This window comes from Pistacia vera, unplaced genomic scaffold, assembly GCF_008641045.1.
Source record: "Pistacia vera cultivar Batoury unplaced genomic scaffold, PisVer_v2 Contig283, whole genome shotgun sequence".
In the NCBI taxonomy this organism is placed as follows: domain Eukaryota; kingdom Viridiplantae; phylum Streptophyta; class Magnoliopsida; order Sapindales; family Anacardiaceae; genus Pistacia; species Pistacia vera.
In genome coordinates, this window is record NW_022196094.1 from 518,793 (window position 1) to 546,783 (window position 27,991).

The 27,991-nt window shown below is 37.0% G+C and overlaps 1 protein-coding gene and 2 pseudogenes across 1 annotated transcript; 2 read left to right on the plus strand and 1 right to left on the minus strand.

Annotated features, from left to right (window-relative positions):
* Positions 1-177: 177 nt before the first annotated feature.
* On the minus strand, positions 178-997 carry LOC116134140. Its single transcript, XM_031419825.1, has 2 exons — positions 337-997; positions 178-245 (listed from the first exon to the last, which is right to left on the minus strand). Exons 1-2 carry the CDS (start codon positions 851-853, stop codon positions 178-180), a joined length of 585 nt encoding a protein of 194 aa, XP_031275685.1. The 5' UTR covers positions 854-997.
* A 1,023-nt stretch (positions 998-2,020) lies between these two features.
* Positions 2,021-4,859, plus strand: LOC116134181 (annotated as a pseudogene).
* Positions 4,860-5,651: 792 nt separating this feature from the next.
* LOC116134106 lies at positions 5,652-27,206 on the plus strand (annotated as a pseudogene).
* Positions 27,207-27,991: the final 785 nt, after the last annotated feature.

Genomic DNA, 27,991 nt, shown 5'->3' on the forward strand with positions numbered 1-27,991 from the left:
TTTCCTGCACTAAATCCATCAACAAGACCCACTTCTAGCTAAATTCACAGTCTAATCAAAGACCCGCTGAACCACAGTTCATGGGCCAGTTGACGTTACTACTCATGTAAAAGTGAAAGTGCTGAACACATTGACTTGATATATTGAAGAAGTGAATTCTTCATGAAATCATTAATATTAGCCCCATCTTTTGTGCACTGCAAAGAATAATTGAAGATTCTTTGCAGTAAAAATCAAGCTTATAACTAAAAAATAAAAATAAAAACAAGTTTAATGCTAAACTTTATTGTTAAGCAAATTTATTATATTAAAAAAAAAAAAAAAAAAATTGCTTGCCTTTGACTATAGCAGAAAGTTCTTTCTCCTCTCTTTCAAGCATCTCCTTCTCCTCTTGAGTCATCTCACTACGGATACTTGCACTATTCTCACCCAAAGTTTCATCAACTGGCCGTACACCCTCCCCGAGATCGAACACGTCATCATCCTTCTTTTCCTCTACAAAACTCCACGGCTTGTACTCCTCCTCCCTGGACCCCGGAGCCATCCAATCACCTCCACTCTTATTGAAAACATCCTCACTGCCACCACGAAGTTCCGTATCCAAGATGTTGAACAGCGGGTCGAATTTTCCTTCATTTTCCGGAGTAAGGTTCCAGGGATTGGACGTGGACGGATCCTTGCTATTATTGTTGTTGTCGTTGTTGTTGGTGGAGAGAAATCGACATAAGTTGAGAAGGGGAGAGAAGTAAGGGTTTTGGGGATAGGGTTGAGATTTTGAATAAACATGTGCTATCAGACGGAAGTGCAAGGGTTTACGGGAGAGCATTGTTTGGGGCAGGAGACGGGAGAGCATTGTTTTGGGGAAGAGACGGGGGACGGTGGGGTTTGCCAATTTCTTCTATTTTTGTTTGGCTTAGGGTTTTACGGTTAGATCAGATTGGCTTACTAATATTTCTATAATTAAAGTGCCAGAGAATTTACTAATTCAATACTGCTGGCCACAAACAATTGCCCATTGGGTATTAGCATTATTGGTTTTCAGCCACATATAAACAAGCAATGATCCAAGTATTATTTTAATCTTAGTTTTAACAAATGGGTTAACTTTTTAAGTAATAAAATCATTTGGGCAAACTTTATTTTATTCAAGATATTAATTTTGATAACACATTGCCGATGGAAGCAATATTTGATTGAACTACTGAAAACAACTCAATATAATTTTTAGAGTTACTTTTACCCACTTAAATAATTGTTTAATAATATTTTCTTATTTATAAATTTTTAAAATATAATTTTATTATCTAAATTTATATTTTGATGACAAGAAAAAAAAAAATTTTAAAGGTTTTAAAGAGAGGAGGTGGATGAATATTTGAAAAGGGTGCTCAATTTAATCTATTCCCTACCATTACTAATCTCAACGATTAAGCTTTCCAATCAAAAGTACGGATAAGACCCTTTTCATCTCTGCTTACGGGTGAGACTTCAATTTTGTCTGTGCTTTTGCTGCTTGTGTATTGAATTTGATTCAGATATGACCCCTTTTTGTTTTTATCACTCTACCTGTTATGATTCAATATTACTGGTAACTTTTGAATCTAGATTTTAGTTGTTTTTGTTTGACTGCTCATTTTATCTTCTATTGATTCATGCTGTTTCATTGCGTTGAAATTTTTACTGGGAGTTGCTTGTAGTTTGGTGCAACTTGACTGATCATTCTCTTTGATTTTAAATTGTTATTTGTTTTCAATCGAGTCCCTAATTGCCATAGTATTTGCATTTGTTCATTTTTTGGTTACTGCTTAACTAAATTTTGAAAGGGCTGTTTGACTGTGTGGCAGAGTACGAAGATCAAATTTTCATAGAAAAATGATATCACCCATCGGTTCATGCTTTGCATTTCTTTTTCGGCAAGAAACGATGATGGTACAAGCCAAGGAGTTCATATAAAGATTAATATTTGAGTCTTTGGATTTTGGTGTAAGAGTAAGATTGTAAAGCTTATCTGAGATTGAAAATGGCAATAGCATCTCTAGTAAAGGTGATTCTGGGCTCAATTGCCTTCGCAATCTTTTGGGTGTTAGCGGTTTTCCCAGCTGTCCCTTTTCTACCAGTAGGGAGGACTGCAGGATCCCTCTTAGGCGCCATGCTTATGGTCTTATTCCAAGTCATAACACCTGATCAGGCCTATGCTGCAATTGATCTTCCCATACTTGGTCTTCTCTTTGGGACAATGGTTGTGAGTGTGTATCTGGAAAGAGCAGATATGTTCAAATACTTGGGTAAGTTGCTCTCTTGGAAAAGCAAAGGGCCGAAGGACTTAATTTGTCGAATCTGCTTGATTTCAGCCATTTCAAGTGCTCTTTTCACCAATGATACCTCTTGTGTGGTCTTGACTGAGTTTGTATTGAAAATTGCTCGGCAACATAATCTCCCTCCACATCCATTCCTAATTGCTCTTGCATCAAGATCAAGTGCTAACATTGGTTCTTCAGCAACTCCCATTGGTAACCCTCAAAACTTGGTTATAGCTGTTCAGAGCAAGAATAGTTTTGGAAAGTTTCTAATTGGAATCCTCCCTGCAATGCTTATGGGAGTTTTTGTGAATGCTGTAATTATTCTTCTCATGTACTGGAAGTTGTTATCCTCGCAGAAGGATGAAGAAGATGCAACTGCTGATGTTGTAGCAGAAGAGGATGTGACTTCTCATCGGTTTTCACCAGCCACTATGTCACATGAGACATCCTTAAATTCTCACAAATGGAACTCTAGAGCGGAATCTATTAATTTCCAAAGTTCTCCGAATGAGAATGGCAATATAGGTCATGTTGATACTCTTAGAAATCGAGTTGGTTCTAATAAGAATGAAATCCACAGGGTACATAGTGGTGCAATCGGAACACCAGGAAATTCAAATGAATCAAAAGAGGTGTTAATTGATGGATCTTCTTAGAGAAGGGAGGAAGCTTTCTCTCCAAAGGGGGTTGCATCAATAATTAGATTGAGCAATGTTCTTTCACAGCAGATCTTAGACGGACAGGAAAATTTGGCCACAAGGTGGAAAAAAATATTGTGGAAATCATGTGTTTACCTTGTTACTGTAGGAATGTTAATTTCTCTGCTTATGGGTCTCAACATGTCCTGGACTGCAATTGCTGCTGCACTTGCTCTTGTGGTTCTCGATTTCAAAGATGCTCGACCATGCCTGGAAAAGGTAAAATCTGCAACAAGGATGCTTCTTGCTTCAGTAATTTCTTTTTGTACTAAAGGAAATCGGAAAATTGAAAGCATATTACTTGGTAGATCATGAATGTTGATTGCTAGTTGGAACATGTATATAAATCTAAGTTAAACTTTCTCTTCTTTTGACCAGGTGTCTTATTCGCTTTTAATTTTCTGCTGTGGAATGTTTATCACTATTGATGGCTTTAACAAAACTGGAATTCCAAGCACTCTTTGGGATTTCATGGAGCCTTATGCACAGATTGATCACGTTAGTGGGACAGTAGTTCTTGCTGTTGTCATTCTTGTCCTGTCAAATGTGGCATCCAATGTACCAACTGGTATGTTGATCTTTCTTCTTCCACAAATGTGTCTCAGATTCCTTTTAAAAAATTGCTGCATTCTACTTGACAAAGTTGAGACCCATAATCATTGTTGGTTAAGATTCTTAAAAGAAATCCTGACTAGTGCAGGACCCAGGGCACAATTGACATGCAGAATACATAAATCAATTGTGGTTTCACATCTTGACATAGTCGGGGAGGGTTTACAAACGTAAAATAAGCATCTACTATGTGATGGTAATAGCAAAAGAAGTATCCTGTACACACACACACACACACACACACACACACACACAAAAATTGTGAATAGTTAATTTTTGGGCATTTATCAGAGTTGTTGAATATGCATAACAGGTGCTAACCGCTAAACTAGGCCTCTGATATTTTTAAGAGTTTCAATAGTATTCTGGGGCTCCGTTTGTTTGTGTTTGGGCTTGATCCATATGACAACTGGCCTTTGTGCATGAGAACTAGGACATGCAGGAGCATAATACTATTCTTGGATCTTACCTATCAATTTAAGCTTTTGGGTTAAGTGATTCGTAACAGATATGTCTAGAGAAAGTATGGTGCTAATGGGAGCTAAAAGGTGTACTTTATAAAAGAAAGTGATACTTTTTTTGTTGGTAAGAGCTAAAATTCCTCCAAGGAAGTCCTACTGGGATTTGATCTTACAACTCTCCCCCATTGAACTGTCAACAATATGGTTTCATGATTTGTGGGATACTGACAACTAGTTAAAGACAGAAATTGAGCGTAGTGTTTCTTCTGTTCTTTCACCATTGTCACATTCAAAGAATTTTGCTGAAACATTGCTTAGATGGTCTTATATGCATATATTTACAGCGTTACATGATATCTCCTGCAAGTCCAGTATATTCATAAGTTAGCGTGATTGTTATAAAACAAGACTGATTTTTTTATTAAACCTTCTAATACTTGACTGGCTGCTTGTACTAACAATTTTCTCCATTGCCTTAGTTCTCTTGCTTGGAGGTCGAGTAGCAGCATCTGCAGCTGCAATTTCTGCAGACGATGAGAAGAAGTCGTGGCTAATTTTAGCTTGGGTCAGCACAGTAGCTGGGAACCTCTCATTACTTGGATCAGCTGCCAACTTGATAGTATGTGAGCAAGCTCGCCGTGCTCCACACCTTGCATATACCTTATCCTTCTGGAATCATCTCAAATTCGGAGTGCCCTCAACCCTGATAGTTACAGCAATTGGTTTGATGTTGTTAAGATGATACTGATCTCCTTCAGTAGAATCTATTCATGTAAATATTTTTTGCTTGAGGCAGTCTTCCTGCTATGCTTCAAAATTTGCTGTAATATTCTATTGTCAAGAACAAAATTCAATTCTTCCAACAAAGCTGGTTTAAAGTACAGCTTTAAATTAAAATCCTAAATCATATGTTTTCCAAAACCTATCAGCCATGAAAAACATTAAATCCTCAAGGATGTAGTAAAGAAAAGAAGTAAAATAAAGAACAATACAAAAACACAGGCATTTGGCATTATTTTAAGACTTTTTAGTTGGTCCAAGTGGGCTGGCAACAAGTCTGTGCCTTAAAGAACGGCGACTTAAATAGGGAAGCTCCTGTATTAATGGAGCCTCATAATATCATGCAACCCTGATCCTAAGGTCCCCTTTTCACTACCTCTAATCAGAAATGAATGACTCAAATAAAAGAACACTCAAAACTTTTATGGAACACAATGCATGCAGCTAAGTCCATTGCTTATCTGGTATTGAAAAAAAAAATAAGTTTCTTGAGTCCTGCAGAATAACAATTGCGCTTACTTCAACGATTGAAGCAAAAACAAGCTCATTTTGCAGTGACACTGCTTTAATTAGGTACACATTATATGTGCCATTTTGAGTTTTTTCTCTCTGCTTTAAGCGTTATTTGATTGTAAACAATCTTATGAAGTTTCTGTATTCTGGGTTGTTTGGATTATACTACTAATGTAATGGAAGAACTGGCATTGTAAAAAGGCTAATCGCTCTGATATTTTTCCATGTCCAGGTTCTCTCTTTTATACTGTATCAGGATGAAGTTTTAAGCTTATTTAGTAGCAAATATGGCATCTTCTTCTACCATGGTACATATTCTAGGCTTACTTGCCTTCACAATATTCTGGTTACTGGTAGTTTTTCTCGCCGTTCCATTTCTACCAATTGGGAGAACTGCAGGGTCTCTTCTTGGTGCTGCACTTATGGTAATTTTTCAAATCATGTCCCCGGAACAAGCGTACGAATCACTTCATATGTCAATCCTTGCTCTTCTCTTCGGCACAATGGTTTTGAGTATATATCTTGAAAGAGCTGATGCATTTAAGCACTTGAGTAAGGTGCTAACATGGAAGATCAACGGTGCAAAGGACCTAATTTGTAGAATATGCTTAATTTCTGCCATTACTAGTGCTTTCTTCACCAATGATACAGCTTGTGTAGCTTTGACAAAAATTGTTTTAAATATTGCACAAGAGAATAATCTCCCACCCCTCCCCTTCTTACTTGCTCTTGCCTCAAGTGCTAACATAGGATCTTCAGCTACTGCCCATTGGTAACCCCCAAAATTTGGTGATAGCTTAGAAAGTAAAATGTCTTTCACGGAATTTCTATCCTCCATGATCAGTGCAACACTTACTGGAGTTATTGTGAATGCATTAGTTCTTCTATACATGTTTTGGAATTTATTATCTGTCGAGAATGATGAAAGTGTGTATTCTTATCAGTTTTCGCCTCTACTACGTCACATTTTACATCCCCTAATGATCAAGAACGAGGCTTTGTGAATGGGAACTTAGATCATGTTGGAACTACAAATAACCGCGGAAGTTTGAATGAGCACGAAATTCATTTGATCTCTCGTGATGTCTGGGAATCAAGGAATTGAAATTTTTTGGAAAGATGGAAAGGAAAGTTGAGGAAAACATGTGTTTATCTTATTATCTTAGGAATGTTGATTGCTTTGCTTGCGGGTCAAGATATGTCATGGACTACAATTACTGCTGCACTTGCTCTTATGGTGCTTGATTTCAAGGACGCAGCACCATGTTTTGACAAGGTAAAAATCATAAAGTGAGATGCTATTTTCTCCTTCTTATGCCTTGAATTGAAACTCAAGTACAAATATTCTAATTAATCCTAAGATCATGTTAATAGTCACTCATTGCAATCACATTTGACTTAAACGAATTACAATGAAGTTCACAGCATAAATACATTTTCTCTTTAACTCTGAAGCAAAAATTGTATCTTGAGAGAAAACCATCGTACGTGTGTTTTTCTTTAATAAATTTTAGAGAGATTGAAGAACCGTTCTAAAAAGAATTTATTCTCTTATATCTGGGCGGCAATTTGGCAGTTTCCACTTGCAACAAGAGGCAGTTTCCACTTGCAACATACTTTGGGTGGGTTCCATCATGGGTGTCCCACCCATATCTAATATCTCACACTCACACATGATAAGACTATTTTTCTATGTGCTTCTTTAAGGTTCATACTTTAGTAAATATGTCGTGTGATCATGCATATGTCGAGAGCACATTAGTCATATATCTGTTAGAAATATATAACTTCTCGAATTGTGAAACTTAGGTTGTATATTGTATGTTGTATGCAATACCCTAGATTACTTATCACATCTTTTTTCTAACAATCTCATTTATAATAAACATCAGTTGTATTCATAATTATATTTTGTTTTTACATAAAAATAAAACATAATTGGTCGACCAATGAATACACATGATTATAGTATGATAATTCAAAATTGTAATCTTCCTCTTTTCTCAATTCTTGCAACCTTCATTTAATTTGCTTTTCTAGAAATGTCCTAGCAGATTGAATTTATCTTAATCCTTTGGTAACACTCTAAGATAGCAATCATTAAATAAGGTTTTCAAGAAACAGAATAGAGTAATAAAGGTACTCTATGAGATTTTATTCTTAAAAACTCAAGGTCTCACACAATGTTAAAGTTGAGATTTTGACTTTCATTACCCCCTTGGTCAATATTTTGCACATGTGGTATATGAATCACATGCTACATCATTTCCTCATTTCCTATGGAGTGCATGTCTCTTTTCTTGTAAATGTCGCACAGATTTTAGTTCAGACATACCTAGTGTCTAACTTGAATTCATTTTACATACTTTTAATTCATCAGAACTCTTATCTGGTAATTAGACAGATAAAGTGATCATTTATCATTTATGGTCATATTTCATTATAACATTATTTTAATTCTATTTTAGGCGACGTTAAATATTTTAAGCTTGACTCTCTATTATCACATAGATAACAAGTTTAAAATTGTCTCATCTCCATTCCTACAAAGTAATGGAGGCGATTGCCTGTGTGAGAAGGCCAATCTTTTAACTGTCCGATATGCTTTTCAAGATAAATGTATATATTTACATAACAAATATATAATATATATACTTCTTCATGTATGTTTCATAATAAACGAAATTGAGCATTGACAGTATTGTTATTTATTATTCATAAGATAAACGTGAACATTTTGGGAATTCTCAAAGTATGAGTACATTCAACATCTACGTAAGCCTAGAGATCTAACATGTCTATTGAAAGTATCTCTTGGTATAGGCTTTGTAAATGGATCTGCAACCATGTCATGCGTAGATATGTACTTCATGTTCACCTCCTTTTGTGCCACCAAGTCTCGCACAAAATTTATTTGATATCTATGTGTTTTGTTTTACCATGATATTAGGGATCCTTAGTGTATGCTATTGCTGCTAGACTGTCACAGTTTACTCTCACTGGTTCAATAGCATTATTAATTATTCTCATATGATTCATGAACCGTCTTAACCAAACGGCTTCTTGCAATACAGCTGAAAATGCTACAAATTCAGTCTCCATTGTAGAAAAGGCTATACATGATTGTTTCTTTCTGCTCCAAGATATAGCCCCGCCATTTAGTAAGAAAACATATCCGAAAGTAGATTTCCTTTCATCTAAATCTCCTCCCCAATTAGCATCGATGTAGCCTCTCAAGTGTAAATCATTTCCTTGATAACATAATGAGTAATCAGCTGTTCCTTTTAGATATCTTAAGATTCTCTTCACTGCTTTCCAATGTGCTTATCCTGGGTCGGACTGATATCTACTTACCAACCCAGCGACATAACAGATGTCGGTTCTTGTGCACATCATGGCATACATGAGACTTCCAATAACACTTGTATAAGGAACATTCTTCATTTGTTCCTTTTCTTGTGGAGTATTCAGACACAATTTATGACTCAAAGTCTTGCCTTTCACGATAAGGTTGTCTATGGGTTTACAATCTTGCATATGAAATCGTTCAAGAATTTTCTTAATGTATGGTTCTAGTGAAAGAGATATTAATTTTCTTGAGCGATCTCTTGAAATCTTGACTCCAAGAATATATACAGCTTCACCTATATCTTTCATCTCAAAATGAAATGATAACCATCCTTTGATTTCATTGACAAATCTCTTATCATTTCCAGCTATAAGTATATCATCAGCATATAATGATAATATAACAAATTTGTTATTGGATCTCTTTGTATATACTCAGTGATCTTCATAAATCATTTTTAAATCATATGACATTATCGCATTGTGAAATCGAATATACCACTGTCTTGAGGATTACTTGAGGTCATAGATTGACTTTAAAAGTCAACACACTTTGTGTTATTGACATTCTCTAATAAAACCTATTGGTTGTTCCATATAGATTTCTTCTTGTAATTCTCCATTGAGAAAACCAGTCTTTACATCCATTTGATGCAATTCAAGATCCATGCTAGCAACTATAGCTAGAATGAGTCGAATTGAGGTAAACAGCACAACAGGCGAAAAAGTTTCTTCATATTCTATTCCTTCTTGTTGTGTATACCCCTTTGCGACTAAGCGAGCTTTGTATCTTTCAATGCTGCCATCAGCTTTACGCTTGATTTTGAGGACCCATTTGTTCTTAATGGCTTTACATCCTTTTGGTAAATCAACCAATTCCCATACTTTGTTTGATTTCATAGACTCAATTTCTTCTTCCATTGCTTTCATCCATTTTTCCTTAGAAGGGTAATTGAGAGCCTCATTTACATTCCTTGGCTCTTCTTCATCTTGTGGAGTAATTAGAAAAATTCCCCTTTCAATCTCAAGTCGTCGACGTGGAACTTGTTTCCTGTTTGATTGACGTATTGGAGATTGATTGGTGTTACTCCCACTTGGACCAGCTATCATATTCGGATCGTCAATGGGGAATGATGGAGGATCTGAAACTAATTCATCAACTTCCATATCGCTCCCACTATGATGTAGTATAACTAACTGGTTTTCGATAGCGGAATTGCCTTGGTCTTGTGTTTCATATAGAAACAAGTCTTGACCTATCTCGCCCTTCTTAGGAAAATCAGTTTCTAAGAACATGACATCTCGTGATTCAAACTCAGTGATGTTACCACTTTCTTCTTTTCCTATGAAGACGTATCCCTTTGAATGTTTTGAGTGTCTTATGAAGATACATTTCTTCCCCCCTTAGACCTAATTTTCCATATTTATGGGAAGGATCATGAACATAGGCAACACATCCCTATGGCTTCAAGAGACTCAAATCGGGTTTCTGATTTGTCCATAACTCATATGGTGTAGTAGTAACAGATTTGGAGGGTAATCGATTGAGGATATACATGGCAATCAATAAGGCATCACCCCAAAAGGTGATTGACAAGTTTGCTTGTGCCATCATAGACCTCACCATCTCAAGTAGGGTTCTATTTCTTCGTTCTGCAACACCATTTTGTTGTGGAGTTCTTGGAATAGTTAATTGACGTTCTATTCCCATTTCATCACAAAAATTTCTGAACTGATCAGATAAATATTCACGACCTCGATCAGTTCGTAGAACTTTTATCTTTTTATCTAATTGATTCTCAACTAAGTTTTTAAACTTCTTAAAGCATTCTAAAGCTTCAGCTTTTTTTTTTTAAAAAAAAAAAAACAACATATCGAGTGAAATCATCTATAAATGTGATGAAATAAACAGCCCCATGTCTAGCCCTCACATTCATTGGACCACATATGTCAGAATGAATTAGTTGCAATGGAACTTCAACTCTTATCGCTTTTCCAAATGGTTTTCTTGCTGTTTTTCTAGCTAGGCAATGTTCACAAGTAGTCAAGTCTACTTTTGTTAAGATTTCTAACAAGCCTTCTCTTACTAGTATATTCATTCATTGTTGGCCAATATGGCCAAGTTGTGCATGCTATACGTTCACATCATCATTATTGAAAAATGTAATGAAGGAAAAACAAGCATTACTATAATTATGAGCAATGTCAAGTATGATAAAACCATCAAAAATATAACCACAACCATAGTATGTTGTGTCCAAAAATAAATGGACACCAGTACCAGAAAAGTTTAGTTTAAAACCTAGTTTAATAAGTTCTAACACGGAAATCAAATTTCGATAAATATCATGTGCATATAACACGTCATGTAGGTATAGGATTCGACCTCCACGCATGATCAATTTGCATGTGCCGATCCCTTTAACTTCCACTTTTGAATTGTTACCTACATATATCTATTTTGTTTCCCGTGGTATTCATTGAAACTCCACGAAAGCACTCATGTCTTTCACTATGTGGTCTAGTGCTGCTGAATCTATAGTCCACAAAGGATGAGATTTAGTTAGAAAAACGAAACTGGAAACATTTATAGAACTTACTTGTGCAAATAAGTAATTTACCTTCTTCGGCTCACTACAATTGCGAGCAAAATGTCCCTTATTGCCACAGTTATAGAATTTCACCTTTACCATATTTTTTTTCCTGGCAGGTTGTTTTCCTTTTCCATGTTTATAAAACTTTCTTTTCTTCCCTTGAGCCTTATCAGTATTGCCTTTTCTTTGAGATCCACCTTGGAATTTACACTTAAATCCTTTCCTACCATGTGAATTGGAACCAGTCATATACACATCAGTATCTGCCTTGCTTGCATTAAGACGATCTTCTTCCAGTTCCAAATGTTGTGTGACATCTTCTAAATTTTTGATGCCCTCATTGTGCGTAAGGTGTATCTTCATGTGTTCCCAATTTTTAGGCAATGATCTTATGACAGTTTGAACATATTGTTCATCAGTTAAGCCATGACCTGCATCTCATAACTCACTAATCATGTTTGACAAGTGCCTTAAGTGTACTCTCATAGAATGTTCAGATTTTTTCTTATATGTGTCAAACTTGATTGTAAGTGACCAGAGTTTGGTAATGGACATACCTCCAAACTTTGTAGCAAGGCCGGACCACATTCCTTTGCTAATTTGTAATCTTGGTACTTTTGCATGAGATCATTGTCTATGCTGCTCAACAAAGTGATGCGAGTAGTGAAATTCTTCTTCTTTCACATGTCATAAGCTGCACGGTCTCTTCTATGTTGAGTCGTGGCTCCTTCTTCAGACTCTTCCATGGTCGTGGTAAGAGCTTTAAGAACCTCCTGTTCTCCCAAGACATATTGGATTTTCATGCTCCATATCTCATAATTTTAGCCGTTAAATTTTTCTCCTTTATTAAGTATGGCGACAATGTTCTTAGATGCAAATGCCATTTCTAAAAAATTACACATTGGATAATGCATATTATTCAATGCTCGGAACATACATATATTTAATTAATTATATTAATAATAATTGTATATTAGATTTAGAATCAAAAGTTAAATATGTCAACAATCATCATCCAAAATTATAATCTCCAATTATCATAGATATAATTAATTGCAATTCTAAAAAAATATTAAGACATAATCATATAAGTATAATTCAACATAAATTCACATAAAAAAATTTAAATTTTAATGAAAAATAAATAAATAAATAAAACTGATTCCATTATGTAAATAGAATTCAACATGTAATGACATTAAAACAAACAATTGTCTAAAAAAACTAAGTGTACTGCCACATCCCATAAATTGGGAAGATCTGATAAGCCTTATCCTAAGGTCTCTATCTAACTTGTAAGTAACCCTAGGCAAGGGAACTCCCAGTGTCTTCTAATGTCCTTTACGAGTGGAGACTCCAATAGATGCACCAACCGTCTTTCTAGCACCCTAATCTATGTACTCCTTGATGTAATTGTTGACTAAATGTCTATAATCTTTATTGTCATCTTTAAGGTTTTGAACTTTTAGCTTGTTCCAAACCAGATCAAGGAGACCAACGAGACTAGGGTAACTAAGAGTCTCTCTAAGGACTTTGTATTTCAACTCATCTTTCTTTAATCCACTTTCCAAACAATTTCCTGAATCTTTTCATTCACATGAATGAATTGATTTACGAGTTGCACCAACTCATCCTCTATGTCTCTTAATATTAAGGTGAGAGTTTGTAGAGTTCTAATCATGCTCATAACCCTTTCCTTTTGAGCGGGTGTTCTAGCAACCATTGCACGTCTATAACGTAACATTTTTCTGTAACAAATACAAAAAAAATTCTATTCATTTATCAAATAAAGGTTGATTATATTTGATAAATAATATATACGTGTTTATGGCTCAATAACTAAAATACACTTGCAATATCATACCAAGTATGCATTTTATTCTTTAAAGAAAAAGGAAATGACAATTTTAGAATACCCCACGTGCCTTCAATAGCCACCCATAAGCCTCCACGCGCTTCCACGTGTCGGCAAAAGTTGCCACGCACCTGTCATGTGCATCACCTAAACTTCGGGTCGGTTTGACCTGTATTAGCTTTGATCGGGTCAATTTGACCTTGTTTGACCTGTTGACTTTGTTTGACTACTCGTTTGACCTTACGAGTTGGGAGTTGACTGGGTCGATTGACCATTAATCGGGTTTGACTAACTCGTTTAGTCATATGGGTTGGGTGTTGATCGGGTCGGTTGATCCGATTGACCATTTGCTGGGTTTGACTAACTCGTTTAGTCATATGGGTCGGATACTTGGGTCAACATGGCTTTATTTTGTTTTGGGTTGGGTTTGGGCTCAAATATAGTCGATTTGCAAGAATGACTAACACAAAGCAAATTGTAGCCCAGTGGTTAAGTGTATTTGCCTTCCACCTAAAGACTCAGCAACCATCTTTTTTTTTAACTTATGGTATAAAGAAAATGCAGTAGACTTAAAAATTAAAAAAAAAAAATGTGTTAGAAATTATACTATAATCCAAAAAATTGCTCAAATGGTTTAAGGTCGATTATTGCCTTGAAAAGGCTGAGATCAAGTCACGGTGCCTTCTTTTTGTGTTTTTTTATTTATTTATTAAAAAATTAGTAAAAACAATTGACAAGTCATTTCTAAGGTTGAAATTAAAATGACTTGTCGGTCAATATGGTAATCTTCCACCTCTACCTGGGTCTGCAACTTGGTACCCGACCCGAAAAACAACCCATACTAACCCGAATATTTAAAGAAGCAAACCTAAGCCATTTTAACTTCGTTTTTTGTGATTCAAAAGCCATTTGCTTCATAATTTCATAAGGAATCTAATAATCTAATTATTATTACTAGAAAGGCAACTCTACAAGCATGAAAAACGAAATTTCAGAACTAAATTTAAGTAACATGCAGAATGTTTTAACACAATAGTATGAAATTAAAAAGATGTAAAACCACGGCTTTGATACCATTGTTGGAGAAACTCAGAATAACAAATATTCTAATTAATCCCAAGATCATGTTAGTAGTCACCCATTGCAATCACATTTTACTTAAAAGAATGACAATGAAGTTCACAGCATAAATACCTTTTCTCCTTAACTCTGAAGCAAAAATTGTATCTTGAGAGAAAACCACCGTATGTGTTTTTCTTTAATAAATTTTAGGGAGATTGAAGAACCGTTCTAAAAAGAATTTATTCTCTTATATATGGGCGGCGGTTGCCTTGGCAATTGCCTCTGGCAATTTCCACTTGCAACATACTTTGGGGGGGTCCCATCATGGGTGTCCCACCCATATCTAATAATTGGAGTTGGAAACCTCACAATCTTCTGTGTTTTTTTTTTTTTTTTTTTTTTTTTTTTTTTTTTTTTTTTTTTTTGTCCTTGGATCAACTAGGTGTCATATTCCCTTTTAGTTTTCTTTTGCGAAATGTTTATCACAGTAGAGGGCTTTGACAAAACAAGAATTCCAAGCCTTCTATGGGACTCTGTGGACCAATACACAAACATTGAAAGTGCTTTTGGAGTGGCAGTTATGTCTTGATAGACCTCCCATCAAGAAGGTGTACCAATACAAAGGGCATAAGGGTAAACAGGTGTAAGAGTGCATGCGTCAGTGGAGGATGGTTTGAGGCTTGTGGTGTGTGAAGAATCAATTAGTTAGAGAGGGAATAATTCAGTTAAAGGATCTGTATAAAAGAGAGGTGCAAGTTTAGGCAGATTCAGAGAATTATCAATAGTCATTAAAGGAGGCCCACAACTCCTCGAATTGCTAGGGCTATCTGTTGCTTTTCTTATTCATTGTCATTAAGAATTATTCTAAATATTGTTATTCTCATTCCATTAATACAATATTGAGTTGATCCAAAATTACATTGAGCTCTATTATTCTTTTTTTTCTGCCATATGTACCTGTTGTATTGCAGGATTGCTTGAGTTTGCTAGAGAGTTCCATCAAATTGATATAAGAGCCTTGTGTGGGTAATGACTAAATCAAGAATGGAATAGAAGGTTAAGGGATTAGAGAAGGAGATGGGTAGAGTGGAGAAGGATATGGGGAGTGTGAAGGAAGAGCTGGGAAGTATCAAAGGATATCTCCTTGAGCTTCGAGAATGGATGAGGATGAAGGAGAAAATGAGGCTAGTACTAGTCGTGATAAGGGCAAAACAACTCAAAGTGAGAATTCAAACAGCAACGACAGCGACATTGTTGATCAAACTAAAGAAATAGAGAGTTCTAAGGATGAAAGGAAAAGTAAGAAATTGGAGTTACCGATGTTCAATGGAGAAGACCCTTATGGGTGGACTTTCAGAGCAGATCATTTCTTTACAATCAATCATTATGAGGAAGAAGAGAAAGTGGAAGTTGTCGTGGTTTATATGGAGGGACATGCACTGAATTGCTATCAGTGGGTTGAATCAAGAGTGCCAATCAGTTCGTGGGAAGCTTTTAAGGTTGCTGTGATTGTGAGGTTCCGACCATCCTTCAAAGATTTGGCATATGAAGCACTGGTAGCACTAAAACAAACGAGAACAGTTATAGAGTATAGGGAGAGCTTAGAGGCACATTCTGCACCTTTGCGTGAGGTAGGAGAACAACTTTTGATGGGAGTGTTTCTTAATGGGCTTAAAGAGGAGATTAGGGTCAAACTACGTTTGGCCCAACCCACCACACTTTTTGCACTAATTGGCCAGGCCCATTGAGTGGAGGAGAAAAATTGGGTATTGGAGAGGAGCATATCCAATTTTTTTAGGGCCCAAAACACTAAAGTGGAGCAGTACACTCGAGTCACTCCCAACCCAAATCCATGACGCCCAAATTCGTGGAGCCCCTTGTCACACACTCCAGATTTCGAGCAAAGTCTCACCCCAAACAAATTTGGCGAACGTAAAGAGAGATCAACGAAGACGTCCACGCCAGGCTTTAGAGGAGAAGGATTCCGGTGCATGATTGACGCCAAAATACAAAACAAGAAGGATTGAGAGCTTTGTCTTAGAAGACGAAAATAGTCCCAATCATAGATGTAAAGGCAGGGCATTGCAGATTTTGTTGGTAACTAATGAGGAAGCATTAGAGAATGAGGAGTCCAACCCTGAAACTGACAACAAAGTCACCATGGCAGGTAATCCCTTAGCATTGTCAATGAACTCTATTGTAGGAATGACCACTGATAAGACTCTGTAGCTTATATGATTGATCGAAATTGAGAAGGTAATTGTTTTGGTGGATAGTGGGGCATCCCACAACTTTATTTCGAAAGAATTAGTGCAAAAGTTAAGTCTGGAAATTGAGAAAGGAAAGCAGTTTGGGGTTATGGTAGGAAATAGATTCACAGTTAGAGGAGAAAGAATTTGTAGGAATGTGAGTATGAAGATCTAGGAGGTTGAGTTGAAGCAGGAATTTTTCCCATTTAATCTAGGGGGAGCAGATGTGGTGTTGAGTATATCATGGTTGAGCACTCTGGGGGATGTGTGCTCTAATTGGAAAAACTTGACCATGGCTTTTGACAATAACGGAAAGAAAAATGTTGCAAGGTGATCACTCCCTAGTCAAGACTATAGTCTCACTTAAAGCAATGCTCAAGACACTACGGAGTGAAGGACCGAGGTATGTGGTCAAATTTTGTTCTATCGAGAGTAAGGGAAAAGAGAAGACTGAACCAATAGAACCTGGGGTTACTGCCATAATAAAGAAGTTTCACCATGTGTTTGAACAACCGAACAAATTACCTCCGAAAAAGCCTATTGATCATGCCATAATCCTCCAAGACCAATCCAAAACCCCTAACCTATGACCTTACATTGGTGGGAGAAATGATGGTGGCAGGAATAATCCAACCGAGTATTAGTCCTTTCGCTAGTCTGGTGTTATTGGTTAAGAAAAAAGATGACAACTAACGCTTTTGTGTCAATTATCGTACCCTCAACAACATTACCATACCTGACAAGTTTCCTACCCCTTTCCATGGATGAGCTGCTGGATGAGTTAACGGTTGCAACTGTATTTTCTAAACTGGATTTGAAATCTGGTTATCACCAAATCCGAGTGAGAGAAGAAAATGTGTCGAAAATCGCATTGGGGACTCATGAGGGGCATTATGAGTTCTTGGTCATCCCCTTCAGGTTGACAAATGCCCCCTCCACCTTCCAAGGCTTGATGAATACAATATTCATACCAGTTTTGTGGAAATTTGTATTAGTGTTTTTTGACGACGTCTTAATCTACAACCTTAACCTAGAAACTCATCTCGATCACTTGAAATATGCCTTCCAAATCCTTACTGAAAATGAGCTAGTAATCAACCACAAAAAATGTCTCTTTGCATAGTAGAAGTTAGAGTACTTAGGTCATCTTATTTCCTTTGATGGAGTAGAGGTCGATCCCGCAAAGTTTGAATAAATGTTATCATGGCCTGTTCCACATACCATCAAAAGTTTGAGGGGTTTCTTGGGGTTGACATGCTACTATAGAAGATTTGTTAAAGATTATGGGTTAATCGCTCAGCCATTGACTCAATTGCTTTGAAATGATGCCTTTGAATGGAGTGACTAGGCTCAACAAGCTTTTGAAAAACTGAAAGCTGCCATGACATCAGTTCCTGTCTTGGCTGTCCCAAATTTTAGCTTTTGAGGTCCACACGGACGCATCGAGGCAAGGATTAGGAGTTGTATTAGTTCAAAACAAGCGTCCAATAGCTTTCCTTAGTAAAGCAATTTCCAGCCAGTCAAGACAAAAGTTAGTATATGAAAGGAAACTAATGGCCATCGTGTTCGCTATTCACAAATGGAGCCACTACCTTATCGGGCATAAATTCATTATCAAAACGGACTAGCGAAGTTTGCAATTTTTGATAGATTAGAGGGTGAAGACACTTGAGCAGCAAAAATGGTTTTCCAAACTCCTAGGCTACTTTTTTGAAATCATTTACCAACTGGGTAGCTCCAATCAAGTGGCCGATGCCTTATCCCAAAGAGAAGACATTGAGTTAGTTGTTGTATCTATTGTTACATTCTCAGATTTTGATGATATTGCGGTTGAAGCACAACCAGATGCAAAGCTCCATACTATCATCCAAGACCTGCTGTTTGATCCTAATAGCCGCCCAAACTATAGTCTTCGTTGTGGCTATCTCCTCTACAAAAACAAGTTAGTATTACCAAAATCCTCTAAGTTTATTCCTAGGTTGTTGGATGAATTTCATTGTAGTCCAACAGGAGGACACTCTAGGTTTTTTAGAACATATAAGCAGGTGACAAACCTAGTATTTTGGGAGGGAATTAAGAGGGATGTTCAAGCTTATGCGCAGAAGTGCTCAGTCTATCAGTTGAATAAGCAATCAGCCCTTTAACCACTAGGGTTTCTACAACCTTTACCCATTCCCACCCAGGTGTTTGAGGACATTAGTATGGATTTTATTGGAGGGTTGCCCAAAGCCAAAGGTCAGGACACGATATTGATGGTAGTGGACAGATTAACCAAATATAGTAATTTCCTTCCCGTATGTCATCCCTACACGACCAAAGATGTGGCTGCTCTCTTTGTTTCTGAAATTGTAAAACTCCATGGCTTCCCAAAGTCAATTGTATCTGACAGAGATAGAGTGTTCATCAATCAATTTTGGCAAGAATTGTTTAACGTAGCGGGTACCAAATTGAGATTCAGTTCAGCGTATCACCCTCAAACCGACAGACAAATGGAGGTCGTCAACCAATGTTTAGAAACTTATCTTTACTGCTTTTGTAGTAACCAACCTAAACAATGGCCACGATGGTTGGCTTAGGCAGAATTTTGGAATAACTCTACATTCCATAGTGCAGCCAAAATGACACCCTTTAAAGTACTTTATGGCCGCGATCCACCCACTCTTCTATGCTTCACCAACTGTCCATCCTTGGTCAAAGAAGTGAACCAGCAAATGGCCAAGCGTAACTCCATTTTGGATGAGTTGAAACATAACTTAAGTGTCGCCTAGGGCCATATGAAGACACACATCGATGTCCACCGTAGGGATGTCACCTTTCAGCCAAGGGACCAGGTGTTTTTAAAGCTTCAACCATACCGCTTCAAATCCTTGGCCTCTAAACTCAATAAGAAGTTGAGCCCACGCTTCTATGGACCATTTCCCATTTTAGAAAAGATTGGGCAGGTCGCCTACAAATTGGAGCTCCCTCTAACAGCCAAGATGCATCTTGTATTTCATGTATCGCAGCTTAAGTGTAGCCTACATAGCTTGGTTCCCATCCAACCCCTTCCATCCTTTCCTCACTAAGGACATGGAGCTACAAGTGCAATCAGTATTGGCAGTCTGCACATTGGTGGATGGCTCTCAAGAAGTCCTTATTAAATGGAAAGAATTAACCCCATTTGAAGCCACATGGGAGTGTCCAACTCCATTAAGCTTCAATTCCCTCAATTCCACCTTGAGGACAAGGCATACGTTGGTGGAGGATGGTTTGAGGCTCATGGTGTGTGAAAAATCAATTAGTTAGAGTGGGAATAATTCAATTAAAGGATCAATATAAAAGAGAGGTGCAAGTTTAGGCAGATTTAGAGAATTATCAATAGTCATTAAAGGAGGCCCCCAGCTCCTCGAATTGTTGGGACTATCTGTTGCTTTTCTTATTCATTGTCATTAAGAATTGTTCTAAATATTGTTATTCTCATTCCATTAATACAATATTAAGTTGATCCATAATTACGTTGAGCTTTATTCTTTTTTTTTTCTTTTTTTTTTTTCTTTTTTTGTCATATTTGATTGTTGTATTACGGGATTGCTTGAGTTTGCTAGAGAGTTCCATCATGTCCCTTGTCATCATTCTCCTATCAAATCTAATCTCAAATGTGCCTACTGGCATGTTGATCTTTCTTAGTTAAATATCATTTTATATTCAAGAGGTTTTGTAACATCTCTATCGACCTCACTAAGTGAAACTCCGAGAGTTACAATCATTACTAATTGTCTAATCACCTTAATTAGTGGAGCTTAAATTTATTTCTAATCCACTTTATATAGTGGGATTAGAGTGCGTCTCCCACCTCGAGCGTGGATATTATTAATGTTAAGTTAATTGTTGTTAGTGTATGCCCTAGGAACCAATCGTGTTGTCGGTTTAAGGACATTATATCTTGTAAATGTATTATGAATAAAAGAAAGTGTTTTTATTTCACATGTTGATTTACTGCTTCATTTATATTATAATTAATATTGCATGTGAAATATCCGGATGACACGGATCTTCAAAAGATCAAATCATCGAAGAATTCCCTACACAAGTAATGTTAATTGAGCAATAACATTGCATAGTAGGCATGTTGAATGTCTCCATTGAATATCATGTGATGATATTAGTGTGGGTGATTATAAGAGATATGTCACTAAGACATTAGCATGGATAAACGGTTAGTGAACTATTTATAAAAAATGACCGATTACGATGAATCACATGGACATGGTCAATGATGCATCGTAAGATCGTGCTAGTGTACCACTGATCCTTAGACCTGAGACATCACGGTTGAATTCAACATAGGATGCATATGGTTCATATGGAGTATAAGCACGAGACTAGTCATGTCTTGTGTAATAAGCCTGTTTGGTCATATGTTATTTATGTGCAAGTACAATTTATTGTCAAGATGGGATCCGTTAACTCAAAATAGTCCAATCTCGAGTTCCCAGACGAATGTCAATAAACATTGGAAAAGGGAAATCTCTGGCCAGAGTATAATGAATGTCAGATGAAAAGTAGTTTCATGTTGACGAGTTCCATTGTATCGATTGACAATTCGATTAAAGATTAAGTTAAGGGTTTTGACATACCATGAACCATTCTTAATTGGGATTAGATGATAGAGAGATTTTACTATATGATACATACGGTCAGAAAAGGTTTATTGAAGTTTACACTTCATTGTGGTTTAGGGGTTATGAAACATTGTTAAACGACTACCATAATCAGTGGGAGTTTCGATTATAAAGAGTTTTAACAAAACATATCGAAATCCGATATTGGGCCCATGGCTAGATCACAATGAACCAAAATGGTCACACATAAAACCAAGCTCAAGAAGAGAGTAATATATATCATTAATCGTTAATGATGTTCGGACGTAAACGATTGCATCCGATTAATTTATTGGTGAAGAATGATTATCCATGGATAGCTAGCACTAACCAAGGGTAATGATTTATTAAATATTATTATTGAATTGGATTCATGATGGGGGCAAAAGTGTATTGGTTTTATTCTAAAGGGTTAGAATATTTAATGGAATTAAAATTTGGTCTAATTATGAATTAACCATAAAACCAAGGACTTGACATAAATGTTTGTTCTCAAGTTAATTTAAAATTGTTTGAGGCCTTCCCAAAATAATTAAAATTACACTTTGTGCCCATGGTATATAAATTAAGTATTATACAATTTTAATGCAATTTGAATCAATTAAACAAAATCACTCTCTCATTTTCCTCTCACTCCTCTCTCGCTCTCTCTCCTTGACTTGTGTGGACCACATTTTGAGGACTAAGATTCCAAGAAAGAAGATTCAAGTGTTGAATAGTTTTACAGATGTTATGACTTCCAGATGATAGGGATCACATTAAAATCCTTGATTATGGGATCACTTCTATCCTAATTTAGATTGATCACCTACCTAGTTTAGAACCTACAAGTGTATATAAATATGTACCTTTTAAGCTAGGAATAGAAAGTGTGATATTCATTACGTTTATTTTACATGGTATCAGAGCCTTAAAAAATTAGGGTTTGTGTCTCAAAATTGGGAAATTTTGTTTGGTGTTTCAAATTGGGAAAACCTGTTTAGGTTGAATTTGTTCAACACCCGCCACCAAGGGAGATTCAGAAGCCTCCAATCGACAAAACCCTGAGTTCCGACCATCAAAATCACCGCGCATGAGCTCCACACGCCACTCGAAACTCTGGTGACAGTAACACGCGTCGGCGCGTGAGAGCAATGCACAGTTGACTTCTCCTCCGATTCTCTTCGTCTACTTCGTCGGTACTTTTACAGCACATTTTCGTGCTGGATTAGGTAATCTCTTACTAGTTCATTGCTGTTCTTTGTTTGGATATTCTGAGGACTTAGTTGTGATCTTTCGGCACTTTTTTTCGTTTGGTTATGGTTTTTTTTGCTTGCTGTGGCCTCTGGTTGGTGTGACTGTTGATTGATTTGGTGTGTCACTGAAATTTAGTTAGTTTGCTTTGTTTTAACCATTTGTTGGTGTGCATTGGGATTACATCTGTTTAAGACATGTCTAATACAAGCCAGTGATAGAAATGATACCGACGGTCGAAATTACAGAACATAAGTTCATTGGTATAACTAATTACCATGATGGGCGTAAACTATTATACTGTATTTGCGGAGTATTCATAAAGATGATCATGACTGATGATCCACCTGAGGATGATTCGAAAAAGACATGGCTTCAGGATGATGCTCGGTTGATTCTACAAATACAGAACTCTATTGACGTGAGGTACTTGGCCTAATTAATTATTGTGAGTTTATTAAAGAACTGATGAATTATTTGGAGTTTTTGTATTCTGGAAAAGGGAATGTTTCTCATATTTAGGAAGTGTGTAAGACATTCTACCCGTGCAAGAAACAATAAGTCTCTTATAGCTTATTTTATGGAGTTTAGAAGACTTATGAAGTTGTTGAACATGTTGTTACCCTTCAATGCTGATGTCGAAGTTCAACAAAACAACGGGAGCAAATGACAGTCATGAGTTTTCTTGCAGGTCTTCCTTCCGAATTTGAGACTGCTAAGTCTCAGTTTCTAGCCAGTCCAGAGATCTCGTCATTGCAGGATGTCTTTAGTAGGGTACTTCGCACAGAAGGTACCCCACTGGTTCAGTTTAGTAATGCTCTCGTCAATCAAAAGAATGATTATGAATCTGGCGATCACAATTTGGAAGTGGCACAAAGGAGGAGGGTCAAATAGTAATATGGAGGAATTGTGTGTCACTATTTCCATAAGCTAGGACACATGAAGCGTGATTATAGAAAGCTTCAGAACTGAATAGAAAAATCCCTCTACCCATGTTGAATCCACCAATGTACTTCAGATCAGTCAGTTCTCATCTTTCAGATGAATTTGCCAAGTTTTCATTGTACCAAGAATCATTACAGGCTTCACTTACTCCTGTCACGGCTATGGCTGACTCGGGTAAGCCAAATACATGTCTCCTTTCCTTATCCTCCAAATTCGTCATTGACTCTGGTGCAACAGATCACATGTCAGGTAATCCCAGTCTCTTTGCTACTTACCAATCAAAAACCCTTTCGATGTGACTTTAGTAGATGGGTCACCATCCTACGTTCTTGGGTCTGGCACAGTTACCCCTACTCCACACTTCCCTTGTCAAATGTCTTGCATTTACCAGATTTTCTTTCAATTTGATTTCTGTTAGCCAACTTACTCGTGCTCTTAACTGTGTGTTTTATTCTTTCCTGGTTATTGCTTGTTTCAGATCTTACGACGAAGAAGATTATTGGTAAAGGACATGAATCTGGAGGTTTATACATTCTCGCCAGACCAAAATCTACACCTGTCGCTATTCTATCTAGTGTTTTGGGCCATCCATCTCTTCCTTCACTGAAGGAATTGTGTCCTCAATTTAATAAGTGTCTACATAGAGTGTGAGTCATGTTAGTTTACTAAACATCATCGTGTCAGTTTTTAGTCCTAAGTCATAAAAGAGCTAATTCTCCCTTTAAGTTAGTTCACTCTGATGTTTGGGGTCCCTATCTAGTTCTGTCTAAAACTGGTTTTAGATATTTTGTTACATTTGTGGACGATTACTCTCGTATGACTTGTTTATTCTTAATGAAAAATCGTTCTGATTTGTTTCTCTTATTTCTGTGCTTTTGTACTAAGATTAAAACTCAATTCAATGTTTCTATTCATACATTGCGCATGATATGCAAAAGAATATCTGTCAGTTTATTTTCAAAAGTACATGACCCGAATGCATTCTTCCATCAACTTCATGTGTTGATATCTCCATCTCAAAACGGAATAGCAAAACGAAAAACAGACATATTCTTGAAACTGCTAGAGCCTTATTATTCCAAATGAATGTTCCTAAACCATTCTGGGCTGATGCCGTTTCCACCGCCTATTTTTTGATTAACCGATGCCGTTTTCTGTCCTTCATGGTGAGACCCCGTACAATATTCTTTTTCCTAACAAAGCATTATTTCCTCTTGAACCTAGGATAATTGTGACTTGCTTTGTTCGGGATGTTCGACCATCAGTCACTAAATTCGATCCCAAGTCATTAAATGTGTCTTTTTTGGTTATTCTCGACTTCAGAAAGGATATCGGTGTTATTGTCCAAGTCTTAATAAGTATCTTGTTTCCATTGATGTTACCTTTCTAGAAGAAACACCATACTTCCCTCTTCTCTTGCAGATCGTCGGAAGGAGATGATAATGATGATTTGTTGGTTTAATACCTTCACTTCCCCCGCACCAATATCTGAACCGGCATCTGACTCTGACCCTGTCCACTATTCCTACACTTCCTACATCGGCTCCTATCCTGATCCTGCTCTTGCTCTTGTCAAAGTTTACTCTCGTCGTCTACCTCCTCCTGTTTCATGTCCGGCACCAACTTTTTCTCACCGATCCAGTTGCAAATGATGATTATCCTATTGCATTGCGAAAAGGTAAACGACAGTGTACTTATTATGTTTCTTCTTGTGTTTCTTATTATCATTTGTCACATACATCATGTTCCTTTATTGCTTCCCTGGATTCTATTACTATCCTTAAAACTGTTCATGAAGCACTTTCTCACCTGGTTGGCGTAATGCAATGATAGAGGAAATGATTGCCTTAGATGACAATGGTACTTGAAATTGGTAGATTTACCTTCAGCAAACAGGCAATTGGATGCAAATGGTGTTTTACACTTAAAGTTAATCCAGATGGGTCAGTTGCTCAACTAAAAGCTTGTCTGGTTGCTAAAGGATATACTCAACTTATGGATTTGATTATTCTGATACTTTTTCCCCTGTGGCTAAGTTTACCTCTATTCGGATGTTTATCTCTATGGCAGCTACTTATGATTGGCCTTTGCATCAGCTGACATCAAGAATGCTTTTATTCACGGCGATCTTCAGGAAGAGGTATACATGGAGCAACCCTCCTGGGTTTGTTGCTCAAGGGGAGTATGGGAAAATATGCTATTCTTCGCAAATCTCTGTATGATTAAAACAAGTCTCATGCTTGGTTTGGAAAGTTTAGTCAGGCTGTTGAGATTTGGTATGCTGAAATGTAAAACGACCATTCTGTTTTCTACAAATGGTTTGAAACTGGCATCATTCTTCTAGTTGTGTATGTGGATGATATTGTTATTACTAGGATGACAGTGTGGGCATCACATCTCTTAAGTCTTTTCTCCATACCCAGTTCCACATAAAGACTTAGGGATATTGAAGTATTTCTTGGGGGTTGAAGTTACAAGGAGCAAACACGTATATTCCTCTCTCAGAGGAAATATGTGCTCGACTTATTAACTGAGACAGGAAAATGGGGGCAAAGCCATGTAGTGTTCCGATGGTTCCTAATGTGCAGCTTACGAAAGATGGTGAACTATTTGGAGATCCTGAAATATAGAAGATTGTCGGGAAGTTGAACTATCTTACGGTGACTCGTCCAGTATTGCATATTCAGTAATGTTGTCAGTCAGTTTATGGCCTCCCCAACAGTTCATCATTGGGTGGCTTGTGAGGCAGATCTTTTGTTTTTGAAAAGAGCCCTTAGACACGGTATATATATATGCCAATCATAGTCACTCTCATATTGAATGTTCTCAAATGCAGATTGGCAGGTTCCAAGGTAGATAGAAGATCCACATCAGGCTATTGTTCTTTGTCGGAGGAAATTTAATATCATGGAAGAGCAGAAGCAGAAGTTGTGTCACGATCAAGTGCAGAGTCGAAATATAGGGCTATGGCACAAACTAGTTGTAAATAATGTGGATATTCAGTTCCTGACTGAAATAGGCCTTGAAACTTCAGTACCAGCGAAATTATGGTGTGATAACCAAGCCTCTTCATATTGCATCTAATCCAGTGTTCCATGAACGAACAAAACACATTGAGACTGATGTGCCATTTCGTCCGTAAGAAACTACAACAAGGTCTGATTTCCACTGGGTATGTGAAGACTGGAGAACAATTGGGAGATATCTTCACAAAGGCTCTAATTGGATTCGAGTTGATTATCTTTGTAACAAGCTGGGTATATTGATATCTATACTCCACTTGAGAGGGAGTGTTACAGATGTATATAACTTCCTAGATGATAAGGATCACATTAAAATCCTTGATTATAGGGATCACTTCTATCCTAATTTAGATTGATCACCTGCCTAGTTTAGAACACAACAAGTTATATAATATGTATCCTTTTAAGCTATGAATGAGTGTGAATATCATTACGTTTATTTTACAAATAGCAAAGGAGTAGGTATATTCCATCCTTACCTTGAAATTTTTTGGGCTTATGTGTTATGTTTGTGTTCTATCTTGCATCCATCATCTTGTTCATCCATTTTACACCATTTCCATGTCCAAAATGCATGAATCCCAACAATTGTATCATGTATTAAAGTGAATATGTTTGCAGTGTCCTCAATTCTCTTGTTGGGACACCGGATGGCAACGGTTGCAGCCATGATTTCTTGGGGCAGTGAGAGAAAAGCATGGCTATTTTTGGCATGGGTGAGCACGGTGGCCGGGAACCTGTCACTATTAGGATCAGTTGCCAACTTGGTAGTTTGCAAGCAGGCTCACCAAGTTGTTCCTATTGGCTACACTTTAACCTTTTGGAACCATCACAAATTTGGACTTCCCTTCATGATAATTGTCATTGCTATTGGCTTGACATTCATTAGATGAACTTTAAATTAACTATTTATTTCAATCATCCATCTTTCTTTTCTCATCAAAGAGCTTTGTATTGTCTATTCATTTATTTAAATATTGTTTTGATAAATTTTATCATGAAGCTGGAGTTCATCAATTTGATTTCATCTTTTTAGATTGAATTTTTATGTAATTTGTGTGGCTGCACCATATTTCAGATGGGTCTGATTTGGGCCATGTTCAGAAGCTGAACGGGTTAGTTTTTTAGAGCCTAACAGATGACCCAAACCTAGCCCAAAGGAAACTCTAATAAGGATGCATTTGTTTCCCTATTTTTGCCTTATCATATTCCTATCATTTCCAAAATACACATTTGTTTCTCTATTCTGAAAATACTATTATATTTTATTCAATTATTTTTAAACCCTCTAAGTTTGTTAATTTAATTAAACACACCAAAAAGTTTAGAAATTGACAAAAACACCCCCATCCAACCACATTTGCCAGATTCCGGCCACCACCGTCGAAAGGTGGCCGAAATCTGGTATAATGGTGCACTACCAATTGGATCTAGCCGGTTGTGCACCAATATAGCATTTTCCAATCAAAACTACAGTGGATCTGGTTGGAAAATGTTAGATCTTTGGTCGTAGCTAGTCGTCAACGACGGCCAAGATATGACCTTCATTGACCATCAACGACGGCCATATCTTTGACCATCGTTGATGACCAAACGCGGCCAGATCCACAATGGATCTAGTTAGAAAAAGGCCATCTCGGCACATAACCAGCCAGATCCAGTTGGTCGTGCGTTGATA